At 51.8% G+C, this 20,202-nt stretch overlaps 2 protein-coding genes across 2 annotated transcripts; both read right to left on the bottom strand.

Annotated features, from left to right (window-relative positions):
• Positions 1–842: 842 nt before the first annotated feature.
• Positions 843–10,110, bottom strand: slc7a8b (solute carrier family 7 member 8b). The gene is made up of 11 exons (XM_066722881.1): positions 8,676–10,110; positions 7,595–7,799; positions 5,671–5,822; positions 4,232–4,357; positions 3,587–3,740; positions 3,307–3,430; positions 3,105–3,208; positions 2,829–2,925; positions 2,581–2,730; positions 2,187–2,364; positions 843–2,001 (listed from the first exon to the last, which is right to left on the bottom strand). The coding sequence occupies exons 1-11, from the start codon at positions 8,821–8,823 to the stop codon at positions 1,790–1,792; spliced, it is 1,650 nt and encodes a 549-aa protein (XP_066578978.1). The 5' UTR covers positions 8,824–10,110; the 3' UTR covers positions 843–1,789.
• A 3,085-nt stretch (positions 10,111–13,195) lies between these two features.
• On the bottom strand, positions 13,196–19,847 carry prmt5 (protein arginine methyltransferase 5). Its single transcript, XM_066722883.1, has 16 exons — positions 19,653–19,847; positions 18,965–19,083; positions 18,769–18,854; positions 18,530–18,664; positions 18,226–18,332; positions 16,722–16,771; positions 16,440–16,603; positions 16,201–16,362; positions 16,032–16,109; positions 15,854–15,912; positions 15,277–15,399; positions 14,991–15,166; positions 14,662–14,865; positions 14,379–14,489; positions 13,912–13,976; positions 13,196–13,797 (listed from the first exon to the last, which is right to left on the bottom strand). Exons 1-16 carry the CDS (start codon positions 19,829–19,831, stop codon positions 13,645–13,647), a joined length of 1,971 nt encoding a protein of 656 aa, XP_066578980.1. The 5' UTR covers positions 19,832–19,847; the 3' UTR covers positions 13,196–13,644.
• Between the last annotated feature and the right edge of the window lie 355 nt (positions 19,848–20,202).

The following is a 20,202-nucleotide window of genomic DNA, read 5'->3' on the forward strand; positions in this document are numbered from 1 at the left end:
GGGGGGGCATGATGTCACAGCTGCCGTTGCCATGCTGACGGAGAATCGGCTTATCCCTGTTTAAACAGAGAGGGGGTGAGATTGAAGTTAATCAGGGAGAATGGTAACGAAGGCCGACACTGATCTGTACAGTGAGAGAGAGAGAGAGAGAGAGTGGAGGGGGAGGGGGCAGAGAGAGGGAGAGAGGAAGGGAGAGGGGTAGAAAGAGAGAGAGAGAGAGACCATGTGTGGAGCATGCTGGAGTTCAACCCTGAGCAGCCCAGGCAACACTGTCACTCATTTCATCACAGAACTTAACTTGAATGCAAACTATAGGTCAATTAATTACTGTAATGCTTTGTCTCCAGTCTGGGCCACATACTATAGTATACTATACCATACCATACTACAGTCCACACAGCACTGGCTGCAGTCTGGGGAGCTGTCTGTCTATTGATTATAGATTGTGTACTGAAACAAATCACTTCAATATAAAGATAAATGATTATATATCTTTTTTTAATCATTATTTTTCTTTAAAACAAATTACAAAATATACAACACAGACAGGGTGCTCAGTACGGGACTGAAAGAGGAACAATCAGAACTCAGACTGGGAAAAAACACATTCCGGAATTCTACGACATTCAGAGAACGCAGTGCCCCCCCCCACCCCCTAGCGTGAAGGCGGAGTTGTGAATATTGATTGAGTGACACAACGGACAGAACAGTGTGCATGTCTGTCTGTCTGTCTGTCCGTCTATCAAGACACTAGACTACTGCACCAGTTAACTATACAGAGAGCCACTTCAGATTGTGTAGACATTCATCAGACGCACATACACGCAGTCAGTTCCCATATATACAAACAAAACAGTAGAATGTATCTTTATATGATTGAAACCGTTACAAAATATTTGAAAAAAATCGAGTTTCACAAGAGCAGCAGCAGCAGTGATGTCTGGCTACAATTCAAACACAGTTAAGGCATACAAAAAAAAAAAAAAAACAGCGACTACTGCCGGGACTACTTTCTCTCGTATCCATCCCCCGGCAGCCAGTCTTAATCACGGACCCAAACCCGCTACGGGCGTTAAAAAATAGACCCCCCCCACCCCAACCCAGTCAATTACTCTGATCAATGCATACAATCCAGAAATTAACACAAAAATGACTCGGACAAAAAGGAAAACAAAAAAAGGAAAATAAAATAAATCATGTCTTTTGTTAATTAGTCATTGGAGGATTCTACGTTACAACATTCTGGGCACCAAAATTAATACAAAATAAATACAAATGTTAATTAACAATAATATGGAACTAAATTTAGTTAATCGAATAGACAAGAGGCTGAGAATTGGGGTGTCCAGTCAGTGAGTGTGTCTGTATTAACACCCTCTCTAAAAGTGTGCAGACATATAGAGAGGGGTGTACAGGTTGTGTGTGTGTTTGAGTGAGATAGGGCAGGGTGGTCAGAGACACTGCGAGTGTGTGTGCGTGTGTTGTACACAGTTGAGTGAGTGTGTACAAGTGTGTGTGTGTGTGTGTGTGCGATTGAGGTAGGGTGTGGGGGTGGTCAGAGACACTGAGTGGAGAGCAGGGCAGTGCTGGGGAGGAGTGTTAGTGTCCCGTGTCCTCCGGTCTCGCAGCGTCGGTGTGGGGTTGTGTGGCAGTGTCAGTGTCAGTGTTGTGTAGCGGTCATTCTGGGTGTGTACTGCAGTGAGTGTGCAGTGATCTTTAAAAAAAAAACAAAGACTAATCCTATACTGGGAAAACCTAAACTTGTCTGTTAGTCTGTCTGTTGCTCTATTCAGCATTCTGCCTCTTTCTCTTTCTCCTCCTCTCCCTCGGCCTTTCCCTTGCCCTCCCCCTGGGCCTCCTCCCCGCCCGTGGGAGATGGGTTGATGGGCGCCCTCTCCTCCTTCTCGCCCTCGCTGGCCGCTCCTTCGCTCGCCGCCCCCGTCTCGTCCTCTGCCGGGTACACCACCACACAGAACTTCTGTCCCAGGTACGTCATCTTGTCTGAGAGGGAGAGAGAGAGAGAGAGAGAGAGAGGAAGAGAGAGAGAGTGGGAGAGGAAGAGACAGATGGAGGGAGGGAGAGAAAGGGAGAGAATTGAGTAAATTACAACGACTACTACAATTTCACTACTACAGCCAATGCTACAACAACAACAACAACAACAACAACAACAAGGGCTGCCGTACCGACGAGCCTGTCGAAGCACTGGGGCTTGTTCTGCCAGTACACGCCCAGGAAGTAGACCGGCACGCCTGTGAGCATGATGGCCAGGCCGATGCCACACACCACCGGCTCCGAGTAGAGGCTGAATACCAGCAGGAAGGCCCAGAACAGCAGGTACACCACGGGGAACACCAGGCTGACCTGAGAGAGAGCGCGAAAGAGAGAGAGATATCAATAATACGGTTTATGAAATATTGGTGCTGATTTATTTAATCTAATAACGCACAGCTACACAAGGGAAGCGCTGACACACTAACTGCGCTCAGACATCGACTACGACCGCAATGCAGGGGAGATGCGCGCTCCCCTCCCCCTGCCCAATCAGAGGGCCGCATGCATCTCCCCCCGGAGGCTCACCTTGATCGGCCGGACGATGTCGGGCTGTTTCCAGCGCAGAACGATCTGCCCGGCGACGGTGACGCCGTAGAACAGGTAGTTGATGAAGCCCACGTAGTTGATGAGGGTGTACATGTCGCTGGTGCAGAGCATGAGCAAGGTGGACACGCACTGCAGGGGGGCGAGACGGGGGGTTAGTACAGACACACGCATGTGCGTAACGGGCCAGCCGGTGCGCTGGTCGCCGCGCAGGGGCGGTAGGGTCTCACCGTGAACAGCAGCGCGGGGATGGGGGTGCAGCGCTTGATGTGGATCATGGCCAGTAGCCGTGGCAGGTGGCCCTCCCTCGCCCCCGCGAAGAACAGCCTGTGACAGAGAGAGAGAGAAAGGAAGAGCAAGGGAGGGAGAGAGGAAGAGAGAGAGAGAGAGAGAGGGAGGGAGAGAAATATTTAGTGGACACAATACTACATAAACAGGACTCTGAAACAAACAGAGAGAGGGAGAGAGAGAGAGAGGGGGAGTGAGGGAGGGATGGGGAGGCTGACCTGGAGGAGGTGAAGAGGGAGCCGTTGACCCCTCCGAAGGTGGAAAGTGCCACGGAGATGGGCATGATCCATGACATCACACCCAGCAGCTTCTCACCAAATGTCTGAGAGAGAGAGAGTGGTGTTTAATACACACTACAGACAGACAGAGAGAGAGAGAGAGAGAGAGGTGGAGGAAAGACAGACTGGCGGACAGACTGACCACGGCGACTGCGTTGGAGGCCAGTAGCTCCTGGGGGCTCATGGCCGTGACATAGGCCACGTTGGCAAACACGTACACGAAGGTCACCAGCGGGATGGAGATGAAAATCGCCCGAGGGAGGTTCCTGAGGGGGAGGGGAGAGAGAGAGGGGGAGGTTAATACAGTGATTCTATAACACGGCTCTACACTACACAGAGACTGTGTACACTGTACTGAGAGCGTGAGCTGGGTGGTGGGCCCCAGGTTGGCCCCAGGTTGGGCCCTGGCCGGCCGTGCTGACCTGTAGGGGTCGACCAGTTCCTCCGTGACGTAGTTGAGGAAGTTCCAGCCCCCGTATGCGAAGGAGCCCTGCAGGAAGGCCAGAGCAATCAGCCCCACGTCCGGCTCCACGAACGACTCGAACGCCTGCGCTGGCTGCAGCCAGTAGTACTCTCCTGAACACACACACAGACAGGGTTAACACTGCAATACTGCCCTGGACAGATGGTCGAGAGAAAGAGAGAGATACAGAGGGAGGGAGAGAGAGATACAGAGGGAGGGAGGTATCAGTGAGAGAGTCAGCAAATCTGGGGTCAGTCAGTCAGTAATAATGTGAAACTCGAGGGAATCACAAGACACAAGACACCCCCCATCTCTCTGTCTCTCTCTCTCTCCAAACGAAGACAATAAGAGACAGACCAAGGGATAGAAAGACAAAGACACAAACAGACAGACGAAAAAGTGCTTTAAATCCATCAGTCAGTGAGCCAGTATGTCCGGGCATCAGTGAGCGTGTCAGTGTGTCCAGGCATCTGTATGTCCGGGCGTCAGTGAGTCAGCATTTCCAAGCGTCGGTATGTCCGCTCGTCAGTGTGTCGGGGCGTCAGTGTGTCCGCCTGTCTGGGTGTCAGGGTGTCGGAACCTCAGTGTTTCAGGGCGTCAGTACCTTTGCAGATCTGCACGATGCCCATGATGATGATGAGGGCGAGGGCGAGCAGCTTCCCTGCCGTGAACACGTCCTGCACGCGTGTGGCCCAGCGCACACTGGCGCAGTTCACCCAGGTCAGCAGCACTGCGGGGGGGGGGGGAGAGGGTTAATGCACACACTGAGGGAGACTGGATGCGACAGTAACACAGCGCCGAGAGAGAGAGAGGTAGTACATCTATCTGCTTTAGCTATACTGTGATCGGTCATGCCAATAAAGCACCATTTGAATTTGGATTTGGGAGAGAGGGAGAGAGAGAAAGAGAGAGAGAGTAAGGGAGGGAGGCGGGGAGAGAGGGTTAACAGTCTCAGTCCAAGTCTCGGCCCTCGTGAGCGTCTGGCTGCAAGTTCAGCCCTGCGGCACTGATCTGTTCCCACGATCCCCCCCCCCTCTCTCTCTCTCTCTCTCCCTCCCTTCCTCATTCCCTCCTTTTCACACCTGCCTGCCATGCAGCTCATGGGTCTATTGTCCTCCCAGGCCATCAGTCAGACAGTGGGCTCAGTCAGTCTAGTCGAGTTAATAACACTCAATAGTTTAACAGACATAGACAAACCATTAATATCAACACAAACCGTGAAGCTGCAATAATAATAATTACACAACAATAAATCTGTTTCTCTCTCTGTTCCACAGAAAAACAGGATCTCTCTATGGCAACCGACCAAAACACAAAAAAACTGCTGATTTTGCCGTTTCTCCAGCCTGCCCAGCAACAATAGGCCAATGAAAACAAAGCATAGACCTGACATGCTGCTCAGCCAATCGTGGAAGGGGGGGGGACAGAAAAAAGACATGCCTCCCAGCAACAGAACAGTGGCACTCAATGACCTCGTTCACCTTGGAACATCTATCCAGCAGCCAATCAGAAAATAGCATTGGCTAAGAATCTGGGCTAATCTGCCTGGCAATAAAATGATTGTTTTTGAGAGTGTGTGTGAAAGAGAGAGAGAGAGAGAGAGAGAGACGTACACAGTATAACAATCACATGCCAATAAAGCCAATTTGAATTTGAATAAAATAAAGCAGAAATGGAGAGGCCGAGACTGGGGAGGAGGCCGGGGTTATACAGACACATGACTGGACTGACTGGACACTATAGCGCCTCGCTGACCTCTATGCCGAGAGAGGAGGAGGAGGAGAGGGAGGGAAGTGTCAGGACAGTACAGATGGAGAGACACAGGGAGTCTCTGTCTCCACACGGTCTTCACACCTCCCTCCCGCTCTCGTGGTATTTGGCCTGCGAGTGTGAAATTGGTTTCCCTCCATCTATCTCCTCTCTCTCTCTCTCTCTCTCTCTCTCTCTCTCTGTCCAAGCGTTACTGTGCTGTAGTGTCCAGTCAGTGTATCAGTATTAAACCCCTTCCCTCCCTCTCTCGCTCTCTCTCTCTCTCTCACTCACGCAGACAGACGGCGGCCAGCAGGCGCAGCCCGGTCTCCGGCGCGAAGCAGGTGGGGAAGAGGGGCTGCAGGACGTAGTTGGAGAAGGTGAGGGCGATGACCGCCTGGTTGGTGGGGTAGATCACCAGCACAGCGATCCACAGTCGCAGGAACCTGACACAGAGAGAGAGAGGGTTCATACAGACACCTGGACTGCCTGGACACCAGAGCACACTCACACTGTCTGTCTGTCGGTGTCAGAGGGTGTGTGTCAGTGTGTGTGTATATATGTGCGTCAGTGTATCTGGGTGTGCCTAGGTGTGTGCACCAGTGCGTCTGTATATGTGTGTCATTGTGCCAGTGTGTCTGGGTGAGAGATACTGACTAGACTAATTAGTGCCAGCTGCCAAAAGCCCAGCGCTTTAGCGACCTTATCTTAACGAGCTGGGCAGTAGAAGCATATTCTTATTTATCTATTGTGAGAATTTCCAGTATTGAGCAGCTGTATTGAACAAAATAATTACATCGGGCTGAAACAGGATCTGTGCGTTTTCTGCCTCTCTCTCCGTGTTGTGAGAAGCCTGACGCAGACAAAACATTTACTTTCCTCGCCTTGATAAACATGCATGGACAAACATGATAACAAATCCTCCTGTTGTTTCTGCGAGTCGCGCACAAGGTCACGGACATGGGGGGGGTGGGGGGGAATTTTCCTGCATGGGTCTAACGAAGGGCTCCGATTATTCAGCAGTTTATATAATATGCTCGAGACGCAAATTAATCAGTGCTTAATGAATATTCATTGGATCCATTAATTCCATATATGGACTTTTTCTTTGTTCCGTCTCAAGGTCTTGACCTATAAAAGGACCGCAGGCATTATTCTCAGGGCTCGATTATTTGATTACCGTTATCCAACAAACATCTTATTGATTGTTTCTATGATTTTGTGTATAAAGTATGAAATAGGCTCATACAGTAACAGCAGGCTAATTAGGCGATGGGGATTCTGGGAGAAATACATGACAGATGTAACAATTGTGTATTTTATTATGTGGGGTTCGTATTCATCTAACTTTTTTGTACTTTGTAATTATATTGGGTCGCCAATGTTAATTAAACAGTGGTTTAACTGCAACACCTGATTTATATTCTGTTAATAAATGCTTTTCACAAGCAGATTTGATTTAATTCAGACCATTGGCAGCTGATTTCATTGTTTGCTTGTTCTATATATGCATTGTTGCAGAGAGAGATAAGACAGATAACTTGTACTCGTGGGATAGTGCATTTCCCAGATTGTTAGTTACTAATAGCCTTGGCCTTTGTGTCTACGTGTTACACTGCATTGTCTGGTAGCAAAGTAATCTCCCACAATGGGTAAAATAAAATCACAGCCTTCAGAGAACAATTTGGACAATTAATGTATCATTTCTATTAGATTATCAGACCAGGATTTGAACAAAAAAAAACAATAATTACAATGAAATAGAAAGCAACTATCTGAGGATAATGCAAGGCAACAGAGGCACACCTATAGTGGGGAGTTGTATCTCCAGTTGTACTTCTCATATTTACCTTAAAGTGCTAGTCAAAAAAGGAGAAGGACTATTTCTCAAAGGTCAGATTAAAAGTTGAGGAACTCTGTTGTCTACTCCCAGGTTTGTGACATCACCCCCTGTGTGTAATTAGCGGTGGCTGTGAGCGAGGCAGGAGGAGGCCAGTGCGTCGTGTGTGGCTGTTTGTGGTTTGGGTGCACAATACCTGGGCTGATTTTTGGTCCCAGTCCGCCCCTGACAAAGAGTCACTTTATCTTTCTGTATTAACATACTATCTGTGTACCAGTCGGTAGTTAGTGATTCTACAAGTCGGAGTGTCAGTCAGTCAGTCAATGTATCAGTCAGTCAATCAGTGTGTCAGTCAGTGTGTCTCTGTCTCTCTCTCACCCGGCCAGTCCTCCGAAGATGTCCTTGACGTAGGAGTAGTCTCCCCCCGATTTGGGGATGGTGACGCCCAGCTCTGCGTAGCACAGCGCGCCCACCGCCGTGATGAGCCCGGTCACCACCCACACCATCAGCGCCAGGCCCACCGAGCCCGCGTTCTCCAGCACCCCCTTCGGACTCACGAAGATACCGGAGCCAATGATGTTCCCTGAGAGAGAGAGAGAGAGAGGGAAGGAGAGAGAGAAGGGGGTTCAAACAGTCTGACTGGACACCACAGCACATTAACACTGCACCGAGAGCGAGCCGGGGTTGGGGTGGGGGGGGGGAATGTAAACACACTGATAAACTGTACATGAAATCTCTTTCCCTCCCTCCTTCCCGCATCAGCACATTGACGTCTCTGTCCACCCCCACAAGCTTTCCCCCCACTCTCTCTCTGGTTATCTCCCAGTCTAAGCACTTCCTCACAGCAGGGCTGCTCACCCCGGCCTTCAAAACCAGGAAGCGGCGGCCAGCTGACAGGAAGCATGTGCGCCCCAGCACCGCCGCCACACTGGCGCACTGACGCGCTCACACGGGACGTGGGGTCGGGTCAGTGAGTTAACACGCACACACACGGACAACATGAATAAGTGCACATGCACCGTGCGGCAGTGTGTTATAATAATGGCGGAGCTGGGTTAGTCTAATCTCCACGGCGCGGCAGGGGGTCGAAAGTTCATCCTCATTACCGAGATAACGGAGCGGGGAGGCGGGGAGGACCAGTATAGCCGCTTTAAAGCATCTCCTTTATTGCATGAGCAGAATAAAGACAGGATCATTTTGCTGGAGAAATTGCGCAAAATGATGCTGCTACGTGAGTATACACCGGCGACACACTGCCCCCCAGTCTCTTGACACACTGCCGGGGTTAAACTCCACCGGCGCCGCTGCCACTGTTACACCTGCCCCAGCCTGCACAAAGCACAGGAAAGTGCCGCAAATAAAGGACAGCACTGTATCGACTGCGACAGCCAGCACTACGGCAGGTACATCCGAGTTTGCATCCGCACACAATGTCCCCTGATCGCGACAGGTCACTCACCCACGATGATCCCGCAGGCGCTGACCAGGCCGATCTCCTTCTTCAGAGCCACGCCGCCGCCGCCTCCCTGGGACTCCTGCCCGGGCTCGGACGCAGCATCCCCGGCCGCCGCCGCCGCTCCGGCCCGCTGGCGAGGACCGTCCGTCATGTCGCCCGGCTGGGCTTTTGATTGATGCTCTGACAATTTAGGTGTCGCCCCCCACAGACACACACACACACAAAATCTATGCTTTTCTATCAAATGCAATATAATAATACAAACTATATATAAAAAAAAGTATAGCACCAACGTTATCGATGATAAAAGATGTAGGATGTGTTTCTTGATATATAGTAGTGTTGTAGGGGGAAATGGCGTGTTTTATCGATGTAATTATTTAGACTATACATTAACAAGCCACCCAGGCGTTAAAGCCAACCACCCGTGTTATTCGATTTCTTTTTTCTTGTAACCAATTTGTAACGGCACGAGTTAATTTGTATCCAATTACTTACAATAATACAAACCAATAATAATAAACAATCATCCGAAAACGTGCGTCGGCTAGTGCTTGAACTATAATAAAACACACGCACACAAATGGATCCTCTGCTAAAAATAGAGAGGCGTCCGTGCGTCGGGTTATTAATATGATTATTAATGTGCCTGCGGGTCCACACGAGTAATATCGCTTTCTCCCCCGAGTATGAAGCTCATCGCACAGTTTACAATCAGAGAAGCGTGGTTTGAACATGTACCACTCATACAAAATGATAACAATATAATAAAATAACAGATTTAACGTCCAGAAAAGAACTATATGGATGTGTGTCGCCAAGGAGGGTGACCAGCGCTCCCCTGATTGCGCAAGATCGCGACAGACTGCGCTTTCATAAATGAGTCTGTTTCAAATATATATATTTATATATTTATATATGTATGCTTGCATTTAGTCTCTCCCCCCCACCCCCCTCCGTGGCCGGCAACCTTCAACCTTTAGCAGCCGGTGTCTGTGTCTGTTCCCCGGCACTCAGAGACGGGAGGTTTGAGGAGGCAGTGCTTGCGATTTTAGATTATGCTTCATTCAAATAGGATGGAAAACACACACACACACACACACACACACACACACACACACACACACACACACACACACACACACGTCAGTCCTGTGCTGTCGCCGGCCCCATTGTTCAGTTTTGAATGCTCCTGTTGTTCGGGTTATCGAGATGCACAGCGGCTCTGTCGTGACAGACCAGCGTCGGACGGCGCAGATACTCCGGCGAGGGTTGCATTCGGTCCCCCTCCGTCCGGAAACGAAGGCTAGCCGAGTCGAGTCGAGCCGAGCCGAGCCGAGCCGAGCCGAGCCGAGCCGAACCGGACCGAAAGCTGCGATTGTATCCGTTTCACTCGCACAGACCGCTGCTGTGGGCTGTTCGTGGGAGAACTGTCAGTCCTATCCATCAGCCTCCAGTTATATCGCTAATAGGACCTCCCCTCTCCCCTCCCTTTCTCCCTCCCTCTCTCGGTCCTTACCCCTCTCAAACCTCCCCTCCCCCCTTTCTCCCTCTCTCTACACATTTATTCGAGTGTAAAATCTCTCAATCACTTCCTGTACATATTTCTGCCCCCAGACACGCAGGCAGACAGACAATTGGTAGAGAGATGTACAATGCATGTCAGCGTGCAGGTGTCAGGGCGTATAAGTGTGTTATACTGTGTGTTTGTGTTATACAGTGTGCCAGGGTGTATAAGTGTTATACAGATTGTGTGTGTCTGTGCATAAGTGTGGCAAAGAGTGTAAATGTTAGTGTGTGTAAGTGAAACGGTGAACGGCAGTGTGTTATACAGTGTGTTTGTGTTATACAGTGTGCCAGGGTGTATAAGTGTTATACAGATTGTGTGTGTCTGTGCATAAGTGTGGCAAAGAGTGTAAATGTTAGTGTGTGTAAGTGAAACGGTGAACGGCAGTGTGTTATACAGTGTGTTTAAGTTGTGAATATCTGTGTGTTATACGGTGAATGTCAGTGTGTTATAGTGTGTGTGTGTGTGTGTTATACAGTGTGTGTATAAATGTGTTAAACAGTGTGAATGCCAGTGTGGTATGTGTGTGAGTCCATGTCCGTGTGTGTATCGTTGTGTCAGTGTGTCGCAGAGACAGAGGGAACAAGGGAGAGAGATGGAACTGGGAGAGAAAGGGAGTGAGAGATAGAGAGGGAGAGGGAGAGTGTGGGGGTGTAGTCAGCGCTGCTCTATAAGGGTTAAACTCCAGCGGACAGTATCCCTGTGTCAGCACTGCTCTTATCACACTGATAGACTCATTCACCTATTCACTAACACTGAACACACACTGATAGGCCCTGATAACACAGCACAGCAGGGACTCCTCGTCCGGAGAGACACAGGCCTGGTCCTGAGAGAGACAGCCCCGTAACGCTCTCAGACTCTCTTTATCAAAGTACAAGAAAATAACATATCTGATGGGAAATTAAGACAGTTAATATGTAACCGCATACCTGTGCTGCCATTTAAATAGGTAGAATAAGGTAATAAGGCAAATAGGTAGTAAGTCAGTGTGTCAGTTAGTAAGTCAGTGTATCAGTCAGTCAGTCCGTGTGTCAGTCAATCAGCTAGTCAGTCAGACAGACTGTTAAGACAGTCAGTGTTGTGGTGTTATGTGAGTGTGCTGATGTACCTTGTGCAGCACCCTTAAACTGAAGAAAAAACTCAAGTTGCGTAACTCAAGTGGACACATTTGTTGTGTTGATATGAAAGTTGTCGTTTGAATGCTGCGTTATTGATATTCATGTTTTTGTGTTGTGCGAGAGACACAGCGCTGCTTTACCCCCGGAGAACTCCTGAGAATCTGTGGAATGTGTCCGAGACACCGAGACGCAACGCAACACCACACTGACACACATACAAACAAAACATACACACTGAGACAGACACAGACAGGGACACACACGGAGGGAGCGAGAGACGAACTGATAGGTTTACCAATACAGGAGCCACAAAACAGAGTCACAAAACAGAGAAGAAAAGAGATTACATATTGGAAATTTGAAGGGAGAAGGGGGGAAGGGGAAGGAGGGAGAGTGATTTTGTTTTTAAGGGACAGAGAGGAAGGAGAGTGTTTGTACATGTAATCCGAGACATGTGTTTACTCCTGCAGCGGCACATGGCCTGTGTGTGAGTCAGTGTGCGTCTGTGACTGTGTGTGCATCTGTGTAAATTGTGTGCATCTGACCCTCCGTGTGTGTGTGTTATCTCTCGGTCTGTTGGTGTGTGTGTCTATAGTGTCTCCCTCTGTGACTAATGTGTCTGCGTCTCTGTTAGTGTCTCTGCGTGTGCGTCTGCGTGTTTCTCACCGTCTCTCTCACTATCTGTGTGTCTGTCTCTATTACTGGGACAGGCTGTGCAAAACAGAACACACTGCACTCTTCCGTCTCTCTTTTCCTCAGTTTGTTTCTGTTCCCCCTCTGCTTCACCCCCCCCCCCCCAAGCTGTTTTTCTCGAGGACTATGAAATCTGGCTCAATCCAGTTCCCTCTGCTCCCTCCTCCCTTCCCTGCTCCCTCCTTCTTTTATCCCCCCTCCCTCCCTCCCTGTTGCACTTCTGAGTATTTCCAGAGTCAGCAGTCTGACACACTGTATTACCTGACAGCGAGGGAGGGAAGGAGAGCGAGAGGGAGAGATAAAGAAAGAAGGAGAAAAAGAAACAATGACTTTGGAAAACGAAACATTCAAAATCGAGCAAAAATCAATCTATTAATTAAAGAGAAGAACCGCATTACAACACAATCCCCCTCCCCGCCACCCCTGAGAACAGCTGCATAAGACTAGGGTGGGGCCACATAAAGCCCTGACTGCACTATTCTGCGCCTCTCTCACGTGCATCTCTCTCTCTCTCACATGTCACTTTTTCTTTTTCCCCTCTAGTATCTCACTTCTCTAATTCCATCCTTCTCCTCTAGCACAAGGTCTCCTTCTAGTGGCGACACCCGGTCACTGCAGCTCAATCACTGCTCTATTACACCTGTTACTGAATGACTAATACATTGACAGACATGCAAGTGACACGCACACACACATATATACATACACTCTCTCACACACACATAAACGCCCCAAGAACAAGCAGGAACTAAAGTCAGCTGCAGTGCAGGCCTGGCGGAGCATCACCAGGGAAGAAACCCAGCATCTGGTGATGTCTATGGGTTCCAGACTTCAGGCAGTCTTTGACTGCAAAGGATTTGCAACCAAGTATTGAAACTCACAATTTAATTCATCATTATGTTAGTTTGTCCAATTACTTTTGAGCCCCTAAACTTGGGGGGTCCACATATAAAAATGGGTGTAATTCCTCAAATTGAAGATGAAAGTCTACACTTACAGCACATATTGATTGTCTCCTTTCAAATCCATTGTGGTGGAGTCTAAATGACAATTGTGTCACTGTCCAAATATTTATGGACCTAACTGTACATACAACACACACACACACACACACAGTAACAGTGACAGAGTAACAGTACAGCGCTGTTCTTCCTCAGTGTTTATTGACCAGTGGAGAACACAAACTCAAAACTACACAAAAAAAAATCACAACACAGGCTACAGACCGGACTGGGCAGAACTGGGCCGCGCCCCCGCCGTGGTTCCGATGGGCCCCGGTTGCCGTTCCTCTCCCCCGTTTCAGTCAGTGGGTGTGTGAGAGTGTGAGAGAGTGGGGGCTCAGCTCCAGTTAGCAAGTTCTGTCAGTATGTGTGCAGGTGTGGTTCTGATCGACCTGGTCGTGTGCGCCCTGGAGCCCTGCGGCCCAGTCCCCGTGGATCGGTCAGTGGAGTCAGTGTACTGATTCTGCCCCAGTTGTGTAGGTTCTGTCCGGAGGCGATCGTGTGCTGCCGAGAGCACACACCCTACCCTCCCACCCCCCCCACCGCCCGGTTCGGTGCGGCCTGCGGTTCTGCGGGGCGTGGCCCGGTTTCTACAGGCCGATGGTGTAGGAGCGGCCGGCCGGGTTGTGGATGGCTGAGCACACGGGCTCGGTCACGGCCCACTCGTACCACACCTTCCGGCCCGAGTTACAGCGCCAGAACCACAGGCACACCTCCTCACCGCGGGACAGGGGGATGGGCTGCTGCAGGGGGCAGAGAGAGAGAGGTGTGGGGGGTTAATATTGTTTTTGATTGGCATTAATACAGTACTGACATGAATGATCCACTTAACTGTGATAATGATAATATTTTCTTACTTTTAGTGGGAAGAGGATTGGGAACCAGGAGAACATCCCAGGTGAGTGAGTCTCTGGACGAATACCTGACAGAGAGAGAGAGAGTTTTATGGTTTAATTCCATGTTTGTTTGGATTTTCACATCCCTGGCGAGGAGAGCGCGAAGAGTAGAGAGGGGTGAGGAGAGAGCGAAGAGAAAAGAGGGGCGAGGAGAGCAAGGAAAGAGGAGTGAGCAGAGAGAACAGAGGCGAGGAGAGAGCGAAGAGAAAGAGGGCCGAGGAGAGAAGAAAAGGAGTGAGCAGAGAGAACAGAAAAGACAGGTGAGGAGAAGAGAGGCGAGGAGAGAGTGAAGAGAAGAGAGGGGCGAGGAGAGGGCGAAGAGAAAGGGGCGAGGAGAGAAAGACTTATTAAAATATAATTAATAAATGCGTAGCTGGGGTAATGCGTTAGATTCCTATAACTACACTAGCAGTAGAAGAGTGCCGTACTGAGTGTGATGTCCGCGTACAGCGTGGTCTCGAAGTACCCAGCGAAGCCGTGCAGCACCGAGTTGCACTGCACCGAGAACCGCAGGCACTGAGAGCGGCTGCTGGACACGTCTACACAGAGAGAGACACAGGGTTAACACACAGACGGGCCACGGGACAGACACGGCTCACACCGCCACTGCAGCCTCTGGCAGACAGGGGCGCGATCAGCAGCAAGGACAGGGAGTCGGTCAGTCAGTGTGTCCGTCAATCAGTGAGTCAGTGTGTCAGTCAGTGTCAGTACCTTTGCTGGGGTGATTGAAGGTGAAGCAGGGCTTGGGGGGGGCCAGCTGGTGGAAGTTGTGCAGCCGCACCACGTAGGGCGTCTCGAACTGGCTGTCGGGGGGGCGGTCGCGCTCCCTGCACCCGCGCACCTCGTTGTACAGCTTGGAGGAGGAGAGGGGGGCCAGGAATGACGTGTAGGAGCAGGGGATACTGACACCGCCCTCTACAGCACGGAGAGAGAGAGAGAATATATGTTAGTTCCTGCATCACACATGCTTGGCAATACCAAAGAGGTCATGCCGATAAAGCTCATTTTGAATTTGAATTTGAGAGAGAGACCCCCCTCACCCTTCAGGAAGTTCTGTGCTCCGTTCAGGCACTCCGGGGACAGCTCGTTATCTCCGAAGGACCCCAGCAGCTCGCTCACGATGATGTCCGCCTTCTCGGGCGCCGCCCAGTCGCGCATGTCACACGACACCACCGTCACCTGGTCGCCCCACTCCTCGAACCGCCAGTTCTCCAGCCTGAGAGGGGGAGAGGGGGTTAAGTGCGTCAGTTACTTAGCTTAGGCAGTGCAGCAGTGTGTTGTGTGTCACTGTGTCAGTGCATCAGTGTGTTGTGCGTCAGCACGTACGTGACGACTGCGTTGGGGTTCTTCTCCACGGCATAAACCCGGATCTGCCGGTCCGCCTGCGCCGCCGCACGCAGAGACGCGTTGACCAGGGGTCCGCGGCCCGCCCCCAGCACCATCAGCACCCTGAGAGAGAGAGAGAGAGACTAATACACTGCAGGAGGGGAGAGAGGGAGAGCAGAGGTGCACAGCGAGTGAGAGCACGCGGAGGTGTAGAGAAAGAGAGGGAGGGAGAGTGGAGGTGTAGAGAAAGAGAGGGAGGGAGAGTGGAGGTGTAGAGAAAGAGAGGGAGGGAGAGTGGAGGTGTAGAGAAAGAGAGGGAGGGAGAGTGGAGGTGTAGAGAAAGAGGGAGGGAGAGTGGAGGTGTAGAAAAAGAGGGAGGGAGAGTGGAGGTGTAGAGAAAGAGAGGGAGAGTGGAGGTGTAGAGAAATCAAGAAAGGGAAAGTGGAGGTATAGAGAGAGGGAGGGAGAGTGGAGGTGTAGAAAAAGAGGGAGGGAGAGCAGAGGTATAGAGAAAGAAGGAGGGAGAGCGGAGGTATAGAGAAAGAGAGGGAGGTAGAGCGGAGGTGTAGAAACTCACTGTACGTTGGTGCTCTTCTCCTCCTCTGGGACTCTGTCCAGCAGACACTTATACACAGCCTGCAACACAACAGCCACCGTTACACCACACCGCAGTTACACGACCTCCCTCACTGCTACACGGCTCAGCAGCTGTCAGTCGCGCAACACGACAGCTGGTGACGTCGCAGCACACATACCTGCTGGTACTGGGAGTACTTGATGGGATCCTTCTCAAAAACCTCATAGGTCTGAGATTCCAGGTTGTCCATCAGGGGCTGAGAGAGGGGAGGAGCGAGAGTTTAGTGTCAGTCATTTCATCTGTAGGATATTCCAGTCAGTCAGTGCCTCAGTGGCAGCGAGACTCACCTGTAGAGGGGACTGTAGGTAGTCTTCGTACCCCTTGGCGAAGACCTCGTAGGCGTTGGGGGTGGGGCGGTTCTGGTTCAGGTAGTCCAGGTACTGCAGGTAGGACCGGAAATCCTTATCGCTGTGTCGACTGGCGCCAGTGAAGATAAACTGGGCCTCCAGCTGAGAGAGAGATTAAATTAACGTAGAGCCCATTTAACAGTGAGGCTATTGGTTGTGCTGGGTGTCAATCACGATACCTTGAAAAGCCGGAAAATGATTCGCTGGTGGGCCTTTGACAGGACGGGGAAGCCCTTCTTATTGGTCAGGAAGATGCTAGTGGGCAGGATGGCCGCTTTGATGGGTTCCCCCAGCCACTTGTCAACCACGGCGTCGGAGGGCAAGTCGGGTCCGATCTCGATGGCTGAAGGGGGCGGGACAAATAGCAGCCGACAAGTCTTTCACATGCACATCAGGGGGATTGGTGCTACATTACTTAGCAATTACACAATTAATGGGCTCCGGTCCTCTCCCTCTCTCACCCAGGCAGATCCTCTTGTTGTAGTCGCAGAGGGTTCTGAAGGAGTGCCACCTGTGGAGAGAGGGAGGGAGGGATGAGAGAGAGAGAATTCAAGTAAAATGTAAACGGAGGACACAGAGAGAGCGAGAGAGAAAGGAGGACAGATAGGAGGGAGGGGAGAGAGAATTCAAGTGAAATGTAAACTTGGAGGGAGGAGGGAGGGGGGAGAGAATGAAAGCGAGAGAAGGGAGGGAGGGAGATGGGGGAGAGAGAAGGGAGGGAGGGAGATGGGGGAGAGAGAGAAGGGAGGGAGGGAGATGGGGGAGAGAGAGAAGGGAGGGAGGGAGATGGGGGAGAGAGAGAAGGGAGGGAGGGAGATGGGGGAGAGAGAAGGGAGGGAGGGAGAGGGGAGGTGAAGGGAGGGAGGGAGAGGGGAGTGAATGAAAGCGAGAGAAGGGAGGGAGGGGGAGAGAAAGAGAGAAGGGAGGGAGGGAGATGGGGGAGAGAGAGAAGGGAGGGGGGGAGAGAGGGGAGGGGAAGGGAAGGAGGGAGAGGGGAGAGGGGAGAGAGGAGGGAGGGAGGGGGAGGGGAGAGAGAAGGGAGGGAGGGGGAGGGGAGAGAGAAAGAGAGAAGGGAGGGAGGGGGAGAGAGAGAAGGGAGGGAGGGAGAGGGGAGGTGAGAGGAGGGAGGGAGAGGGGAGTGAATGAAAGCGAGAGAAGGGAGGGAGGGGGAGAGAAAGAGAGAAGGGAGGGAGGGAGATGGGGGAGAGAGAGAAGGGAGGGAGGGAGATGGGGGAGAGAGAGAAGGGAGGGGGGGAGAGAGGGGAGGGGAAGGGAAGGAGGGAGAGGGGAGAGGGGAGAGAGGAGGGAGGGAGAGGGGAGAGAGAAAGAGAGAGAAGGGAGGGAGGGGAGAGAGAAGGGAGGGAGGAGAGGGAGGGGAGAGAGAAGGGAGGGAGGGGAGAGAGGAGGGAGGGGAGGGAGGGGAGAGGGAGGGGAGGGAGGGAGGGAGGGGAGAGAGGAGGGAGGGAGGGGAGAGAGAAGGGAGGGAGGGGAGGGAGGGGGGAGAGAAGGGAGGGAGGGGAGGGAGGGGGGAGAGAAGGGAGGGAGGGAGGGGAGGGAGAGGAGAGAGAAGGGAGGGAGGGAGGGGAGGGAGAGGAGAGAGAAGGGAGGGAGGGAGGGGAGGGAGAGGAGAGAGAAGGGAGGGAGGGGAGGGAGAGGAGAGAGAAGGGAGGGAGGGAGGGGAGGGAGAAAGCGAGAGAAGGGAGGGAGGGGAGAGAGAAGGGAGGGAGGGAGGGGAGAGAGAAGGGAGGGAGGGGAGGGAGGGGAGAGAGAAGGGAGGGAGGGAGGGGAGGGAGGGAGGGGAGAGAGAATAAGTAAAATGTAAACATGGAGGACAGTGAGAGAGACAAGGGAGGGAAGGATGAGAGAATTCAAGTAAAAAGAGAGAGAGGGAGAGGTGGGAGAGACAGTTGCTAGGACCACACAGCTATGGCGAGACGGTCAGGGTGCAGCCCCTCTTCCTCTCACCAGCTCCAGGTGCGTTCGTCCTGCTCGTCGCGCCGATGCACCGGCTCGTTCTCGATCACGTCGTCGCGCACGTCCTCGGGGGCCAGCAGCGGCACGCGCACCCAGAACTGCCAACCGACAATCCACGATCAGTGCCAGTCAACGACGCTCAACTACCACAGCCCAGTCCGTCACTCAATAACAGCCAGCCACACACGACCAGACATCGAGAAAAGCCCAAATTGCCCAATCAATAACACACTACCCAGACAACACTCAACGAGCCAATGAGCCGGTCGATCGGTGGTTATAGATGATTGATTACCATGCAGGAGTGGTGCCCGGTGTGCAAGTGCAGCAGCAGCAGGCGGGCGAGGTTGGCACAGCGTTGGCTCTGCAGCGGCAGCATGAAGGCTGGCAGGCCGAGATACGCAGAGAAGTTCAACTCCTGCGCCAGAGCCTGAGGGAGAGAGAGGGAGAGAGAGAGAGGGGGGGGGGGGTTAGTTTTTCAGCGACTGATGGCTCACCAAGTGCAGGTAGTGACCAGTCCTCCACAGGGCTCACCTCCTCCGAGTTTTTCCGCACCGTGTCCACCTCCGAGTCCGCCTGTATCCACGGCGAGAGCTTCCCGACAATCAGGGTATTCCAGTCTGAGAATGACACGCGGGAACACTGAAACACCCGTGTCTCTCTCTCTCCCCATCCTCCCACCTGTCTCTCCCTCTCTCCTTCTCATCCCAAACTTCCCGCTCCCCCTCACCTCTCCCCGACAGCAGCAGGTCAGAGCGGGTCTGGGCTCCGGGGCGGGACTGGGCTGGGTCCAGTCCGAACTCCCTCTGGAAGCGCGGATGGAACACGGGCATACAGAGGAAATCAAACCTGAGAGAGAGTGTGATGTCACAGTGACGTCATTGTTCTCTGTGACCCATTTGAGTCCTGAACACAGAGTGTGATCTGGGAATTTAATATCAATACAGCGTGGTCACAATATTAACACTGACTGGCACACTACTGTGTATTAACACCAGAGACAAACGGGCAATTATTATTATTATACAATGGAATAATTTATATTAATTGTGCAGCTCCGCTCCCAGTAAGACCACAGGTGCCGTACTGATGACTGATCTGATATCGGCCTCCTTGTACTACTACGAGTAGTGCTACTAACAATGCCATTAGTAAGCTTACACTACTGTTACTACTGCATGAGTGTTATCAGCACTTACAGCAACGCGAGCAATAATGCTATCAGTGTTATTATTGATAACCGCGATATTTCATATACAAACGATACTAAATAAAAACCACTCCATTGTTTTTCTGGCAATTTCATCACGTGTGCGTCTCTCTGTAATCCGGCCTCTCTCTCTCTTTCTCTCTCTCCACCTCTCTTTTCCCTCCCTCCATCTCTTTCCTCTCCACACACCACTGCTCCCCGGACTCACCCGAGCCGGGCCACCGCCCCCAGCGTCTCCGCCACCTCCGGTACCGAGTTCAGATCCCGGCCGCTGGAAACGCGGCTCGCTGAGCTGCCGGACGCCATGTTGGACTCAGACACCGAGAGAGACAGGAAAGGGGCGGCGCGACTGAAGACCGGGCGCATGAATGGGGAAACTGGCGCCATCTTGGCTCTGGAAGCTGGTAGGGTGTCTGCGTATTGGCTGTGCAGTTCGAGCCAAGATGGCGATCCAATGCAGAGCCGGTTTCTCGCCCCGCCTCCCCGGTTAGAGATTGAAGTCGAGGCGGTCACTAAGCAACCGCGTCATAATTCAGCTAAAGAAGGCGAGGATTTAAGAAATGGACCAATCAGAGTGAGGGAGAGCGTAGAGTGACAGGTCACTCAGCCATTCACGGGCCCCGTTTTGGACACACGACAACAAATCAGAAATCTGAATATTTTAGGATCCACATGGTCGCGTAAACCAATGGAAAGAAGGGGAGAGATTTGGGGCGGGACCCAGAGTGTTTCCCGCGTCTTCTGTCCCAGGCAAACCC

This window comes from Amia ocellicauda, chromosome 14 (genome assembly GCF_036373705.1).
Source record: "Amia ocellicauda isolate fAmiCal2 chromosome 14, fAmiCal2.hap1, whole genome shotgun sequence".
NCBI classification, from domain to species: domain Eukaryota; kingdom Metazoa; phylum Chordata; class Actinopteri; order Amiiformes; family Amiidae; genus Amia; species Amia ocellicauda.

Coding starts and splice junctions, on each gene's coding strand:
- prmt5 (XM_066722883.1), bottom strand. CDS start 19,831: ATGGCGCCAGTTTCCCCATTCATGCGCCCGGTCTTCAGTCGCGCCGCC. Junction 14,866..14,990: donor AGCACAGAACTTCCTGAAGG/GTGAGGGGGGTC, acceptor TCCGTGCTGTAG/AGGGCGGTGTCAGTATCCCC. Junction 13,798..13,911: donor CAATCCTCTTCCCACTAAAA/GTAAGAAAATAT, acceptor TGCCCCCTGCAG/CAGCCCATCCCCCTGTCCCG.
- slc7a8b (XM_066722881.1), bottom strand. CDS start 8,823: ATGACGGACGGTCCTCGCCAGCGGGCCGGAGCGGCGGCGGCGGCCGGG. Junction 3,431..3,586: donor GAACTGGTCGACCCCTACAG/GTCAGCACGGCC, acceptor CCTCCCCCTCAG/GAACCTCCCTCGGGCGATTT. Junction 2,731..2,828: donor TCCCCGCGCTGCTGTTCACG/GTGAGACCCTAC, acceptor GCCCCCCTGCAG/TGCGTGTCCACCTTGCTCAT.